The sequence below is a fragment of the Pistacia vera genome, unplaced genomic scaffold (genome assembly GCF_008641045.1).
Source record: "Pistacia vera cultivar Batoury unplaced genomic scaffold, PisVer_v2 Contig476, whole genome shotgun sequence".
Classification (NCBI taxonomy): Eukaryota; Viridiplantae; Streptophyta; class Magnoliopsida; order Sapindales; family Anacardiaceae; genus Pistacia; species Pistacia vera.
Genome location: NW_022196308.1, coordinates 232,805 through 249,098, shown reverse-complemented (window position 1 = coordinate 249,098; position 16,294 = coordinate 232,805). Strand labels below are relative to the sequence as shown.

At 32.9% G+C, this 16,294-nt stretch overlaps 2 protein-coding genes across 4 annotated transcripts; both read left to right on the top strand.

Annotated features, from left to right (window-relative positions):
• Nucleotides 1–2,529: 2,529 nt before the first annotated feature.
• Nucleotides 2,530–6,787, top strand: LOC116146326. 3 transcript variants are annotated; one of them, XM_031431738.1, is made up of 6 exons: nt 2,530–3,012; nt 3,367–3,467; nt 4,001–4,098; nt 4,891–5,099; nt 5,657–5,709; nt 6,381–6,787. In XM_031431738.1, the coding sequence occupies exons 1-6, from the start codon at nt 2,637–2,639 to the stop codon at nt 6,429–6,431; spliced, it is 888 nt and encodes a 295-aa protein (XP_031287598.1). In that variant the 5' UTR covers nt 2,530–2,636; the 3' UTR covers nt 6,432–6,787. The 3 variants fall into 3 exon arrangements, with proteins under 3 accessions (XP_031287598.1, XP_031287597.1, XP_031287596.1); XM_031431737.1 differs by having other exon boundaries at nt 5,648–5,709; XM_031431736.1 differs by having other exon boundaries at nt 5,639–5,709.
• A 4,419-nt stretch (nt 6,788–11,206) lies between these two features.
• On the top strand, nt 11,207–15,025 carry LOC116146325 (rhamnogalacturonan I rhamnosyltransferase 1-like). Its single transcript, XM_031431735.1, has 8 exons — nt 11,207–12,046; nt 12,177–12,244; nt 12,376–12,464; nt 12,591–12,756; nt 13,022–13,311; nt 13,411–13,615; nt 13,705–13,862; nt 14,288–15,025. Exons 1-8 carry the CDS (start codon nt 11,743–11,745, stop codon nt 14,535–14,537), a joined length of 1,530 nt encoding a protein of 509 aa, XP_031287595.1. The 5' UTR covers nt 11,207–11,742; the 3' UTR covers nt 14,538–15,025.
• Nucleotides 15,026–16,294: the final 1,269 nt, after the last annotated feature.

Here is a 16,294-nt window from a genome sequence, read left to right as displayed (position 1 = left end):
GAAAACTCAAAAATGGAATTAGGTTCAGTCTCACTTGGGTTCCCAAAATCATGTTTCCATCTCTTCTGCCCCAAATTCTCATGCGATCTTTGCGAAAACCCACATGCAAAAGCTGCAGAAACATCTCCAATTTCCCCTAACCTAACATTTGGGCGTCTTTGTCTTTTTGAATTCATGCTTAGAACCAACATTTTACACAAACACTCGCTATCAGTCAAACCCTGAACCAAACCCTAGAAACACAAACCCACAAATTAAATCTTGTATTAAGCATGCAAATTAACTTCAATATGAAAAACAAATAACTCAAATAAAAATACTCCCAAAGATCACCACTTATCCCAACATAAATCCTTTCAAAAATAAAAATAAAAATAATGCTAAACACAAAAGCAAGAGCAAAAATCCCACAGATAAGCAACTTAAATAATACCCACTTATTAAATTTCAGTATCACTCCCAAAAATTAATAATAGAAACCACAACAAATTCCACATAAAATAAACCAAAATACTAAAAAATCATAAAAAAATTGAACAAAAAAATAAATTAATTAAAGAGCCATTCATTAAATAACAAGCAAAACAAGAAGGTAAAGAAAAGAACCTTGTGTGACAGTAGCAGTAGCAGTAGCAATAGCAGAGCCAGAGCAAATTTTGAAGTGGTGCATGTTTCTCAAACTGGAATGTGGTTGATAGCTAAAGTAAGCTCTTTGAAACAGCCAAAAAATAGACAAGAGACCTGTTTGGTTTTGGTTTTCCTTTTATGGGCACACAAGAGTGTTAATGGAAAAACAAAATAAACAAGAAAATAGAAAAAGAGTTAGAGCTACAGAAAAGCTTCGCTATTTGCCTGTGACTTGAGACTCAATGCAAGTTCAAGCTAAAACTAAGTTTTAGATTAGATAGAGTTGAGAAGAGCAAAAGTTGAGTCAAATTATGGAATTACAAAAACACCCTTCAAATTTAAGATAATGATTATTCTTAGTGCATTACGTGGGACTTCGTAATGCTGAAGATAGACACGTGTAATATGATGAATAGAGATGAGTGTAAAGAATTTTTAAATGTTGTTTGGAGGGCAAGAAAAAAAGTGTGGCAGGAAGTTGCTTTATTGGAGACTGTGGGCTCTAAATTCTTAATTTAACTTGTCTTTGTGTTTAAAAAGCAGGAGAAGATTCTTGACAAAATTGGCTCCAATCTCCAATGTAATTTAGGTTTTCTGCCACATCCCCTACCCTACCGGCTTTGGGATCAACGAAGCTGTTCTCTTCGGCTATCAGGTTTCCAATGGGCCTCAATTAAGTCGGCCCGTTTATCCTTTATTTTATTTTTAATATAGTGTAAACGACTTTTTCCCACCCAAGGTTTCCCTTAAAATTTCACCCAAAATTAATATTCTGTTACTATCCAAAGCTAATTCTCTCCATTACTACTATTTAAACCTCCAGTTTTCTCTCTATAAAACTTTTCTCAGTTTAGCACTTAATTTCTTATCGATTGTCAACCACCGTAAAGCTAAGATTTCTTGTTTTTAGTTGATTATCGAATAATTCCGATGACGAATATTTAATCGGTAACCACCATTCAAGCCACCAGCCTCTACTCTATAAAACCCTTCTGATCCTAGCTATTGGTAACTTGCCAAACGCCTACTGAGAAAGTGAAATGTATTTTGAGTATTAACCAAATATAAACTTTGTGTGGAAAAAGAGTGTTTTGAAACTTTTGGCTGTGAAAGTGTCATTAAGGCAAACCTGGGTGGGAAAAAGTCTTTTACTCTTATTTATACTACAAAAGTTATAATTACTATTCTATGTTTAAATTAAAATCTTAGATTAACATCTCAGTTCATTCTAGTTACACCTTAGATAAAATATACATATTTTACTAATTTGGTGATGCTTTTAAGAGTATGCATAAAATTTTAATAAAGAAACTATTAGTGAAAAACAGGTCAATTTATATTTATATCTTCATAATATAAACATTTATTCTTTAAGAATTTTTGGTTTTTTTAAGTTCTAGTATAAAAATAGGGTACTATCAATCAAGAGACAACGTTTTGCACTAGAAAAAAGGGACACAAGTTTAAAAATAACCTTAAAAAAAAAAAAAATACAGTAAGAAAGTGTCAGGTTTAACCTTTGGTAAGGATACAAAATGTATTTAACAAATTTTTAATTTTGAAAATTTTATATAATTTAAAAAAACATTTACAATCAAACAATAAATATTAACTTATGGGTAATAAAATGCATAGTTTTATTGTCTTACATTTTTTTTTTTATAAAAATGCTAAATCTTTTTAAAATAATTTCTATAAATGTTAATGTATGGGTAATTATGTCTTTTAATTTTTTCCCGTCAGTTTTGGAGGTTAACAAAATTTTGTCCTTTCTTAAGATAATTTGAAACTTATGTCCCTTTTTGACTTTTAAAAATTATTGTCTCTTAATTGATAATATCCCTCTAAGAAAAAAAATATATATAAGAATAATACTTAATTAATAACGGGTAGTGTCTTCCAATTCGTCGATTATCTTCCCTCTTCAAAACAACAAACAAACGAAAACAAAAACGAAGCAGAAATAGAGACAAAGAAAGAAATATTCAGCTCAACTTTAGCCGAGCCAAATGGACATATGGCAGAAAGCGCGAAGCTTTGCGGAGGAAGCGGCGCGGCGGTCGCAGGAGCTGACGAAAGAAGCCGCGAAGCGATCCTCCGAGCTGACCGTCGCCTCCTCGAAGCTTTCGGACATTGTATCAGAAGCGTCGAAGCGGTCAAAGGAGATCGCAGCCGGGGCTTCAAAGCGAGCGGAGCAGATCAAAATTGAAGCCGTCAAACGAGCCGACCAGATCAAGTCTCTTGCTGAAAACATCGCGCCTGCTGGTGTGCTCCCGCCACAGCAGCAACAGGAGGAGGATGTGGTGAGGTTTGGAATCACCGAAGAGTTGAGAGAGTTCGTTAAGGAAATTACTATTAGCACCTTTCAGGATTTTCCATTGGAAGGTACACTACTTGATGTTTTCTTTTAATAATTTCATTCACTTATTTATATATTTTTATGAGTTGATGATAGCATTTGTTTTGTTACTGAGAGAATTATAGGAAAGATAGGGTTAGTGCAACTGCATAGCTATATTAGTTGAATTTTCATATTTCCAAAATGTTGGAAATAGAATATCTGCATGTTGTGTTGATTAGTTTTTTTCATGGTATATATTCTTGATAATTTACTTTGTAGAATTTAGTTTAATTACCTGTAATGGAAAATTTTTGGTTTTGAACAATAGTTTTGTAATGGAAAATGAACATGAATTGTTTTGGTGTTGAAGCGAATTGGATGAATTCTTTGGTGTGCAGATGATTCAGAGATTACGGATGTTCCCACTGAATCAAATGTTAGGAAGGATCTTAATGAATGGCAAGAAAAACATGCCACTCTTGTTCTTTCCACGGTTAAGGTTAGTTCTGTTCTTGAAAGTCCTGACACTTTTGTAGAGTGGATCAACAGCTTGAAAAGAAATTGCAAACTCCTAATTAACTTATGCTTCATTGGTTTGCTGTTTTGTTTTATGAGAGAGGCCTCATTATTTTGAATGAATTTTATTAGTGAAAGGAGCTTAATGAATAAGAACTGTGAGGAGCTCAAACTTGTTTTCTTTGTTGCCTATTTTCTTCTTCAAATTTCTGTTTCTGTAGATAGATGATTTCATCTGGATTTAAATGAAATCTTTTATATGTGAACCAACTTTTTAGTTGATAATTCCCTTTGCAGTTGATAAGTGCATCCCTTACGTTGTGATTAGACCTGTTATAATCTTGATATTTTTCGTGCATCATTTTGACATAGAAGCACATTAGCGTATGCTTATGGTTACCTGTGTGCATATATGAACTTCTGGTTTCAGCCTTTTTTTATTCTTTTTCCTTTTTCCTTATTCTGTTTTCAATTTGTGTTCTATGTTTTATAGCTATCCTTTATGCTCCAATGCAGGAAATATCAAAATTAAGATATGAGTTGTGCCCACGTATTATGAAAGAAAGGAAGTTCTGGAGGATCTATTTTATTCTAGTTAACAGCCACGTGGCAGCGTAAGTATCTTGTCTCTTTGTCAGAAACCTCAATTCTAGCTTCTGCTGGCTTTTTTCTTTTATCATTCTGCCTTTAGAAACCTATATACTCAGGGGATTCTGCTATAATTGATTGTGTAAGCTGAATACAATTACATATCTGCAATCCCCTGTTATGTATTTCACTTCTTCATATGGAAAATTTATAATAAAAAAACAAATAATTGTAAATTTAGTAATTGAATAATTATCTAGTAAGGATGTCCTTACTTGTATAGGTGTGCTCAAGAGCTTCTGTATATACTTGTCTAATAAAATTTATTACCAATATATGGATTGACTTCTTATTTGAGAAAAGAGGCCTGTGCATTTTCACACAATAATCTTTTTGTTTAAAATGAAAATAAAAAATTAACAGGCCAACTGTGTTATGAAGCAGGTTATTTATAACTCTGCTTTTTTCTCAATAGCCAAATCATTCTGCATTTGCAGCCACCTGCAGGATCCTCAGATATTTGGAGCAAATCCATGTGATATAGCTCCCATAGAGTTGGGATTTGGAATTAGAATGCATGAATCATACTTCAACCTATTTCATTTTATTTTTTTTCCTCTCATAAAGGTAGAGAAGATGCATGCAAGTATGTTACTATTTGCACAAAGAAATATGATATTAATGCAAATGCTTACTTACGAGTACATGTGCTCTGGGCACTATGGTATTTCTAGAGATAGCTGCCTCTCTGCCATGCCGTTGAATGAGTTTCCAGTTTTCTTATACCTTTTCTCTTTCCTTTCTTTTTTTGCCTTTAGCTATGAGAAGCTATACATGGAAGATGTTAAGCTCAAATCTCAAGAACAGGTAAAGGATGATGGAGTGGAAGGAAGTTCAGAGGTTGAAATAATTCCTAAATCAGGGGCAAAGGAATCGAACCAGCATCAGAGTAAGACTTCAACATCCTTAACCAGGGAACAAGACTTGGATGTATTTCTCCTGGGTGGAGACAGTGATGAAGGCCCAGGTATAATAGGATTTTTTTCATTAATGTGTCAAGTTATTGACCATATTTATTTGTCAAGATTATTGATTTTTGACGTCCTCTCTTTTCTCCTTGGTTTATTTATTTTATTTTCTTTTTCTTTTTTATGGCCTTTGTTAGACACATTTGATTACATCACTGTTCATGCAACTTTTTTTGTGACTGAATCTTCTATGTAAAACTTGAGAGGTAGTTTTTATCCTGCAATTAGTAGGTTCCTTCCATTGGCTAAACCTTGGCCAGTGTTTAAGTTGCATTAGGAGCCAGTCCTAAGCGTATTGTGCCTTCAATATTATTCCTTTTAACAGCTGAAGAGAATTCACAATACCCATTTTTTAACGATAATGTCCGTGCATACTTATCCACACGTTTCTTGTTACTCTTGCTTTAGATTTTCTGCTCTATAGATTTGATTTCTACCATCTATAGGTAAGAAATGTATCATTTTGCATAAGACCTATACAAGCAATGGGAGTATCTTAAGCTTTATGAATTTTGTTGTGTAAATCAATGTACTGAAGATAAATCAGGTTTGTCAGATGATGGTGATGAAGTATTTGATGATGACTTTGACAAGATGGCAGATAGTTCGGTGAGCACAATCTGTTTCCTTCTGCTTTTACTCTGCTAATGCCTATTTGATCTTTTGTGATAGTCTCTTATCTTGATCAATTTATGTACTGGCACTGAGCAGGTCAACACATTGGATTTGATCTAAGTTAAACTATAAAAGTTGATCTATTTGTTGAACATCTTGTACTTATATCCACTCGATTAGATTATTGATGACACATATTCGAGGACACAAATTGTTTCACATTCTTGCCATTCTCTTTAGGGTTGTGGCTGTTGAATGTAATTGTTATACTGTTTTGAAGTATAAGGAAAACAGCAAAAAATATCACAGAAGATAAGAGCCACTCCTGGTTATTACCAATCCAATTTATTAAGGACGCAACATGATCAATTGTATGCCCATTCTTGCAGACACATGCATACCTGCACACATAACATATTGGGAATCTAAAATGTCGTGAGTCTGCTGATGTTTATGTCGACATAAACAGTTTGTAGGACTCAAGTCTTATTAAATTCAATTATCATTCATGATCAAATGCCTTAGATTTACTTGATACATAATTTGACAAGCTTAGAGTCACCTGAAATTGGAGGCAATGTGTTTCTCAGCAGTCTTTTACTCATTGATCTTACAGTTGCCGTTGTTTTTCTTTGTTTTGATGCTAAACTTTCTTGAATTTGCAGGATGATGAGAAAGAGAAATCAGAAAAGATCACTGAAGTGGCCAAGACATGATCATTGCTGCACAGGTTTAAAAGAAAATAAAAATTGCCACGATGATGAATGGAATAAATGTTTGTCCTTTTCTTCTCTTACCTTTTCTTTTTCTTTCCAATCCTTAATATTTATTTTCTATCTTCCTTTTGCCTTTCTGGGGTGGGGAAACTGAGCCATCTCTCTATGTAAAGAATGTTGTTTTATTCTTTTAATGTTTACTATCGTTGTAATCATAAATGTAAATCTCAGTCAACTTAGTCAGTACCGATCTGGCGATCTCTCCTTGGGCGCATTTGCTTTTGAGCTTTATTTGTGTAGATATCCAGCTGACAGAAAAATGGCAGAATTTTTAGATTGATTATAGAAGAATTCAAGGTAACATCCTGTTTGTTTCTGAAATCTATCTCCTCTTTCTTTTCAACCTGTTGAATTTTAGGACTATAATGGGATTATCCGTTTGAACCTAAAATGTACTTCCATTTAAAATACAGATCCTCATATCAAACGTAAGACCCAATAAGATATTTATGATATAATACCCATGTGAAGGAATGATTTCCAATTATCATTGAGCCTCGAGCTCGAAGTGCCAACTACCAATAGACACGATTCCTTCAAGCCAGATTTCATTTTGATTCTCATATAATTATAAAATTAGGCTATCTCGGGACTTTAATCCGGACCCTTTTTTTGACTTGCTTATTCCTCGAGTTTACATTTTTTTTGTTTCCAACAAAGGACCCCCAGGCCAGATCCAAACCCAATTTCATTCTAATCTCTCGCAAGAAACTCAACCTAAACACAAAACCTGTTGTTTAAAATTAAGGCTGAACAACTTGTACATACCTAAGGTTTATCTTAACGATAAGTTGATACCTAAAAAGTTTTTAAATGATAAATAGGTACCTTCCGTCATATTTGGTTAGTGATTTCTGTTTATTAATAGTGAAAATACTAAAATGCCCTTGAAAGTTTGAATTTTAATTTTTTATAAATTTAAAAATTTCTAAAAAACCCCATAAGTTTATAAATTTAACTAAATACCCCAATATATAAAATTTTTGTAAAATAACAAAAACACCCCCACCACTCGCAGTGCCAGATTCTACCTAAGGTTTATCATAACGATAAGTTGATACCCAAAAAGTTTTTAAACGACAAATAGGTACCTTCCGTCATATTCGGTTAGTGATTTCTGTTTATTAATAGTGAAAATACTAAAATGCCCTTGAAAGTTTGAATTTTAATTTTTTATAAATTTAAAAATTTCTAAAAAACCCCATAAGTTTATAAATTTAACTAAATACCCCAATATATAAAATTTTTGTAAAATAACAAAAACACCCCCACCACTCGCAGTGCCAGATTCTACCTAAGGTTTATCATAACGATAAGTTGATACCCAAAAAGTTTTTAAACGACAAATAGGTACCTTCCGTCATATTCGGTTAGTGATTTCTGTTTATTAATAGTGAAAATACTAAAATGCCCTTGAAAGTTTGAATTTTAATTTTTTATAAATTTAAAAATTTCTAAAAAACCCCATAAGTTTATAAATTTAACTAAATACCCCAATATATAAAATTTTTGTAAAATAACAAAAACACCCCCACCACTCGCAGTGCCAGATTCTACCTAAGGTTTATCATAACGATAAGTTGATACCCAAAAAGTTTTTAAACGACAAATAGGTACCTTCCGTCATATTCGGTTAGTGATTTCTGTTTATTAATAGTGAAAATACTAAAATGCCCTTGAAAGTTTGAATTTTAATTTTTTATAAATTTAAAAATTTCTAAAAAACCCCATAAGTTTATAAATTTAACTAAATACCCCAATATATAAAATTTTTGTAAAATAACAAAAACACCCCCACCACTCGCAGTGCCAGATTCTACCTAAGGTTTATCATAACGATAAGTTGATACNTACCTCTCACCAAATAAAGGTATATTATAATTAGCTTTCAATTTTTATTTATATCTCTCAATTCTCTAACAACAACCATGAATTAGACAATTTATAATATTTATTTCTCAATAATTTCAACTTTTTCTTTAACAATTATTTTTCAAGTAATTTTAATTTAATATTCATTATACGCAACTTCAAATTATAATTTAGTATTAATTTGGAATATGCAAAGAAATATCTTAACATTATAAAATGATCGAAAATCTTTCATTTTCAGTGAATATAAACAACAATAACACAACAGCTGAGGAAAATAAATATAAAGAATATTTTTTCACTTTTTTTGTGTTTTGGTTGCCCCCAATGTTCTTCACATTTTTTTGTTCATTAACTCCTCCAAGTACCTAACTGACTAATTGACCCTCTTTACTTCAATTTTATACTAAATTTCAGTTATTTTCATGCATAAAAATTAATTATAATTTCAACATTTATTATCCACTCAAATATTGAATTGACTCTCAAAGGGTTATTCTACTTTTATTGCAAGTACAATGCATTATCATATTCAATTTTTTATTAGTGATGGTTCTAAGAATTGTTTCACTTACCTATATGAAATTGTTTAATATAAAATATGTTAAATACTTTTCATATAGGATTTTTGATACTTTTATAATTAATTTTTTCTTATATAATTCTAAAAATACATAGTATATTTTAATATCAGTTGATAATGATTTATGAACATTAATATTTTATAAATTATTAAACAGAAAAAAAAAAAGAGCATTAATAACTATAAAACTTCTCCTATAAAAAAATATAAAATTTCGATTTTTTTTTTTTTTCTTGTTATTAATTATTAATTATGTATAATAATAGTTGAACCTGTTCCACTTTATTCATGCATCAGGCGCTTGATATCGACTCGGTTCTGTTACAAATACTAAGCCCCACAATAGATTTGCACCTGTACTCTGGACCCTACCACACAGTATCATAACTCCAACAACCACCACATCATATCTAGGCTTCCAAGCGCGTGGTACAACGTTTTCCATTAACACATGTACCGCTTGTCCACCTCGGCATCCAATAGGATACCGACACATAGCGCACTACCATGTCCTCAGTACGTCTAACAGCGCGTGCATCTTCATCACTTTTAGTGGGACCTCCCATTTTGGTGCGGAGTAACATTGTAGGGGTCAAGCCATTTAGATTCTGCCATGTGGCAGGCAGTTTACATCAATCTCACGGACGATAGTATTCACTCGACCGTTCTGACACCTACACAGTTTACCCCGTTATCACGGCAGAACCGACACTCTGACGGAGACTAACTCAAGTACCCGAACTGTACAAAGAGAGCCACGCAAAAATGTCATCCCTTTCAAAAGAATCAAAACACAGTTTTCGAAGCAAATTATTATTAAAACAAAAAAAGAAAAATATTTTAAAAAATAATTTTCATTAAGATAAATATTTAAATAAATTTTAGTTTAAAGATTTTTTTATTCAACAATAGAGATTCATTTAGATTTATTTTGTATTTTGTATAATGTTACCATAAAATCAATATTATCCTATAAACTTTTACAATGATAAATAATATAAAAATCATAAAACACAAGTAATCACATTCATTAAATTTCGTTATATATAATTTTTGTTATTTCATAATATCAGATGATACATCTTATTAAATATGTAAAATTTAATTTTAAAACGGTAACTTAAATTTTTTGGAGGTATTATGTTATTATATATATGTTATTTGTTTTCATAATAAACAAAGATTTCAAGTTAATATGAGTACGGCATTTGTCTTTTAAATGGTCGAATACATATGTATTCATTATTCTTTTGTGCATTGATTTATTGAATTATTTAAAAAAAAAAAAAAACTACGGTATTAGATATGAAAATTCACTTTTTTTTTTTAATTTATCTAATACGTCAATTTGTAATCTGTAATCCTAAATAAAAACAAATTAGGATTATGTTAGAATAAAAGTGCTAATCTTAGTAAATTTTAGAACGTTAATGTAATTAATGTTGAAAGTTATAAATATCTTTTTATTTTTTAGAAATAATCCGTATAAAGGAAGGTCTAAATATCTTATTATTTTTAGAAATAATAATAAATATCTTATTATTTTTTAGAAAAAAATCTGTATAAAGGGAGGTCTAAAGATAGGAAAACAAAGAAAATTCTAAAGGTTAAGACTATATATATATATATATATATATATATTTATTAGAATTAATTATTGAAAGAATAAATCATGGAAAAAGATATTTTAAAACTATAAATATTTCGTTATCCTGCATATTGTTTCTTCTTTAATACACACAATTAAAGTTTTTAATGAAGTATTTGAATTTTAAGTTTTTTTTTTCCTTTTTTATTTTTTAAACAATCAGAAAACCAAATTTGTAAAATAAGAAAACTCATCATTAGGTTTTTTCTTTTTTTCACGTTTTCAAATTATCGCGAGATATTGTCGGTGTATCGACAATTTAATAAAAGCTCCGAATCTAACGGCGGGTACAGATCATCCATTCATACTCTAGTCTCTAGCAGCTACGTGTCCAACTTAGACCAACGGATGGGTGCCACGCAATCCTACAGATAACTTCTAGTGGACCCAGTCCTATTTTCCCAACTTAGCTACCTTAAATTTATTGGCCCATTGCACTTAACCACAGTCAACACTAACCCTAGTCAGCTCTAATCTGGCCATGGTTAAAACCAAACCAAACCAAAGGGGTTATGTGATGATGTGTGAAATGTGATCGGGCGGTGTACGGCACACACTCTCAGAAAAAGGCTTTTAATTCATTTAATAACGCGTCGCTTATACATTCTCTATTTCTCTTTTATCTTTTCTTTCTCTGTCCCTCTCTCTCAACTCTTTCTGAATAGTGTAGTTGCGCTTTCATACTCTCCGGCCGGAGTAACCTCCCTCCATTTGGTTTGATCGTTGTTGAAATCAAGTTTTTTTCTTTTTTTTCTTTTTTTTGTTTTGTATACAAGAAAAAATTGGTTGATTCAATTTGTTGATTGAGTTAGTTTAGGGTTTGGTCGGTGGTTGAAGATTGAGGAAATAAAATTAGATGTGTTTTTTGTGTAATGTGAGTAGAAATTAGGGATTTTGGCGCGAATTGAGTGAAGGAATCTGTGTGTTAGAGAGGATAGCGTGCTAATTAGGGAAAAACTTTGGTGTAAAATTAAGGGATCAGATTGCCGATCCTAATTTTGGAAGTTTTGGATCTGGAAGATTCTGATAAAACAAACAAATAGCCAAAAAGAGCAAGTTGTTTTTAGGGTTTTCTTACCATATCAGATGCTACATTGATAGAAGAAACTTAAAATAAAAATCGCATTGCCGGTTTTTTGGATGTGTAAATGTGCAGGGTAGAGAAGAGTGAGAGAAAGAGAGAGATGGGAGGAGGAGGAGGGATTTTTAAGGGAGAAAAGCAGCAGCAATTGAAGAGTGGTGGTGGTTCCAGAATGAAGCTTTGGATGATAAGGGCTACGACGTCGGTTTTGCTCTGGACTTGCATAGTCCAGTTAACGGCAATTGGTGAGACTTGGGGTCCCAGAGTCTTGACCGTTTGGCCTCCTTGTTTTAACCGCGAGTCCGACGCAGCCTCTGCTATTGTTCAGGATAAGGTTCCGTCGGTTCCTGCGCGTGTTCTCCCTCCTAAGAGTGAGTAAAATTGTTACTTGTTCCTGTGACATCTTTAGAAAATTTATATTGATTGACGATATCATTAGAATTTGATATTGATTAAATGACAAGTTGATTTTTATGTTGATTCTTGGTATGTTTGGATTAGGGGTCTATAAGAACAATGGCTACCTTATGGTTTCGTGCAATGGAGGTCTCAATCAAATGAGAGCGGCGGTGAGTGGTTTGTTGAAGACTTGGTTCTTTCTTGTCAATTCATTCTTGTCTTTTGTGTTCTTAATTTGTTGTTAGTTTTTTATCTGTTGAATAATTTGTTCTTTTCTGTATGTGGGTGTGTATGGTAACAGATTTGTGACATGGTGGCTATTGCGAGGCATTTGAATGTTACTCTTATAGTCCCTGAACTGGATAAAGCCTCCTTCTGGGCTGATCCTAGGTATGTCCTAATCTCCTTCCTTCTATTTCTTATTCAGCTTCTTGCTTTTAGGATGGAGGCAATTTTCATCCCCTGTTTTTGAACTAGGATGATAGTTCTCACCCAATTTTAATCACCTTTATGCAGTGAATTCCAAGATATATTTGATGTGGATCATTTTATTACATCATTGAGAGATGAGGTCAGGATATTGAAAGTGTTGCCTCCTAGACTCAAGAGGAGAGTGGAACTAGGAAGAGTTTATTCTATGCCTCCAGTTAGTTGGTCTGATATATCTTACTATCATAATCAGGTGGGTTTGTTTTTTCCCTTAATTGCTACATTGAATTTCAGTTAGCATTTAATTTCACTACAATATGGATCCTTAGAATTTGTAATACCTAATCTTGAACTGGTAATCTTGGTATTTCAAAACTTGAGGTATCTTAGGATGCTCTTGAGATGTAAAACTAGTGAAATGTTTAGTTATATGTCTTTTGTGCTTGCACAATTTTTTTTTTTTCCCCTTAAAGACTCTTCTCAGGGTAATAGGTTTGCTTTGAATTCCTTGTGAACAGATTCTCCCTCTGATACAGAAGTACAAAGTTGTACATCTGAACAGAACTGATGCTCGACTTGCCAACAATGGTCAACCTTTGGAGATTCAAAAACTCCGCTGCCGTGTAAATTTTAGCGCTTTAAGATTTACTACACAGATAGAGGAGTTGGGTAAAAGAGTTATCAGACTCTTAAGACAGAATGGTCCTTTCCTGGTACTTCACCTTAGATATGAAATGGACATGTTGGCATTTTCTGGCTGCACTCAAGGTTGCAACAAGGAGGAGGTGGACGAGTTGACAAGGATGAGGTAAGTAAAGCATCTATGCATAAGTTTCAGTTGGTCCAAGAGAAGTATGAAATTTAAACTTGATTCTTACTGCTGGCCGAAATTTTCATGTTTTGGCAGATATGCATATCCTTGGTGGAAAGAGAAAATTATAAATTCCGACTTGAAGAGGAAAGATGGATTGTGCCCTTTGACACCTGAGGAAACTGCTCTTACTCTGAGGGCCCTGGACGTTGATCCTAGTATACAGATTTATATTGCTGCTGGCGAAATATATGGTGGACAAAGGAGAATGGCGAGTCTTGCGGCAGCTTATCCAAGATTGGTTAGAAGATGAAAACTGAAGCCATATTATTTGATTTTGGTGCTTGCTTTGCACTAGTAATAATAAACTACTTTTGCTTTCTGGAACAGGTCAGAAAGGAAACTCTGTTGGAACCAGCAGACCTTAGGTTTTTCCAGAACCACTCATCCCAGATGGCAGCATTAGATTATCTTGTGTCGTTGGAGAGTGACATTTTTGTTCCTACATATGATGGAAACATGGCTAAAGTTGTTGAAGGCCATCGCAGGTAATGTTCTGATGACAGTGTACACTTATTATTGATATCAAATATTAACTGATTTTAGTTGTAATGAGTTATATTTGTTTTGTGTGGCTTTGGATCATGATTTTGGGGTTCAAACTTCCAAACCAATTTCTCTCTGTCACAGAAAAATAATTTGTGCAGACACCCTTAGTACAGACAGTTTATTTTCTGGCCATTAGACTAATATTAAAATTTGAATCTACGTTAAGAGGGAAAAATAAATTTTAGATTCATTAAACTGTTTTAGGTTGATTTTAGATTAATTATTATTTAATTGAGGAAGAATTATGACTTTTACCATGTGTGATTTTTGTTTGAGCTAATATTAATTATAGTAAATCTTTTTTGGGTAAATTCTTTATTTTTTTTTCTTGAACATGACACAGCGTTATTTATTGTTTCTTCAGATTCCTTGGCTACAAGAAGACAATCTTGTTGGAGAGAAGGCTTTTGGTTGATCTTATTGACCAGTATACTAATGGATCTCTAAGTTGGGATGAGTTTTCTGCTGCTGTAAAGGAAGCTCATGCCGATCGCATGGGAGGACCAAGTAGTAGGATGGTGATCCCAGACAGACCAAAAGAAGAGGATTACTTCTACTCCAATCCTGAAGAATGTTTACAACCATCATCATTTGATCCATTAAGTAGTACATGATTGTCGTGTTGTGAGAGAGTGGCATTTACCAGTGTTCTCTCAGGGTGGTAGCTACTTTGACAGATGAAAAGGTAGTTCCCTACTCAGAGGTGAAGTGATAATGATTGATGTTGTTCTTAAGAGCATTTACGAAGATAATTGTGGTTGGTAAACTTCGAAAAAGCCTGAGAGAAATCTTCAGAAGGAACTGGAGAAGGTGAAGATCTTTTAATATATGCCAATAATTCATTTTGTGTATAGAAGGTAGCCTGCCATTACAGGGTGATATGAGATAAAAATTTGGTTGTACACTGAGGGAAGCAAATATAAAATTGTTTTTACTTTGGAACCAGAGATTCATGGAAGGATCTGTCCCTCCCTTGGCCTTCCGCTTTCTATTTTTTTTTTTTTTTTTTTTGTAGATCGACGACCATGGTCTTGTGAGTTCCCTAGCATATATTACATTCTAAATTTTATCTTTTAATTCACACTATGCAAATTCATTGCTACTTTCGCAGAAAAATATTTTTACTTTTCGTCCTATTCGATTTGTTTTGTAAAATTTGGTCAAATTTGCCTTTCTGAAAAAAGATGTCTAAAAATTGCAACTGGGTTTTGATCATGACAAGACAACAAACCAAAACCGGTCAAAGATGTCCACAATTGTGTTAATTTGGAATCTAGGTTTATTCCATTTGGTCCGGTGGTGGCCATTTCATGTCTATAAATTTTTTGGTTTGGCGTTTCAATTAAGAGGATGTTATTGTCAGTTGGCTTATAATGTAGTGGTGGTGGTGGTGGTGGTACTATTTAAACGTGGAGATTCTCTTCGTACTCAAACTCAACAATCATTCTGTTATTGTTTAGTTTAATTGGAATATAATCTCATGGAATTGCGGTCCATATTATCACCTGTCTTTGATTATAATGAGAGAATGCTTGTTTTGTAATTTGTATGTGGTCCTTGCTCTTCTTAGCTGGCATTTGAAGAGAAATAATTGACCCGAGACGTTTTATGTTATTGTAATTCATTGTATTAATATAATGACAAGTCTTAGACGCAAACAATGAAAAAGAAAAAAAAAAAGATAGAAAATGATTGATAATATATAAAGACGGCAAGAGGTGACAGGCAAAAAGGCCCACTCAAATTATCATTTTCTTCGCTTTTCCAGCTTATAGCGATATTACAATATTTTTTATTATCTGTCAATTTTCAATTTTGTCATTTGACTTCAAATTTTATCTAAATAAATGGATATTAATCTCCAAGTCAATACCCTCATGGAGATCCCTATGAAGTTTAGTTTTCCAAGAAACTAACATAGATGAAGGAGCCATTTCCCTTGGGCAATTATCATTGTCATTAAGTAATAATTGGAATTACAATCGGCCATTTTTGTTTAATTATGTAAACAACAAATCACTGCCTGAGTTGTAAGTAAAATATAATTTTTATTATCAGGGACAGGGAGGACGGCGAGGTCAATAATGGCAAGGATATTTATTTGCCCAGATTGAGAAACGTGGATGGTACAACAAACCCAAATTCGATTTGCAGTTGTTGGACTGGGAAAGATCCCGTCAACTTAATATTTATTGATGATATCAATCTCTTGTTCTTTGTTTCCTCCTTAATTACATTCTATATTGCCATTTCTTCAATATTAAATCACCATATTATGTGGTAGGGTCAGTTCAATGTTATAATTAATATGCTTTGTCACATATGCTTCCGGGTTTTAAGCTTTCGAAGAGCTTTGGAGTGTCGGAGAATC

Coding starts and splice junctions, on each gene's coding strand:
- LOC116146326 (XM_031431736.1), top strand. CDS start 2,637: ATGGACATATGGCAGAAAGCGCGAAGCTTTGCGGAGGAAGCGGCGCGG. Junction 3,468..4,000: donor TTGTTCTTTCCACGGTTAAG/GTTAGTTCTGTT, acceptor GCTCCAATGCAG/GAAATATCAAAATTAAGATA. Junction 4,099..4,890: donor GTTAACAGCCACGTGGCAGC/GTAAGTATCTTG, acceptor TTTTGCCTTTAG/CTATGAGAAGCTATACATGG.
- LOC116146325 (XM_031431735.1), top strand. CDS start 11,743: ATGTGCAGGGTAGAGAAGAGTGAGAGAAAGAGAGAGATGGGAGGAGGA. Junction 13,312..13,410: donor GACGAGTTGACAAGGATGAG/GTAAGTAAAGCA, acceptor ATGTTTTGGCAG/ATATGCATATCCTTGGTGGA. Junction 13,616..13,704: donor CGGCAGCTTATCCAAGATTG/GTTAGAAGATGA, acceptor TTTCTGGAACAG/GTCAGAAAGGAAACTCTGTT.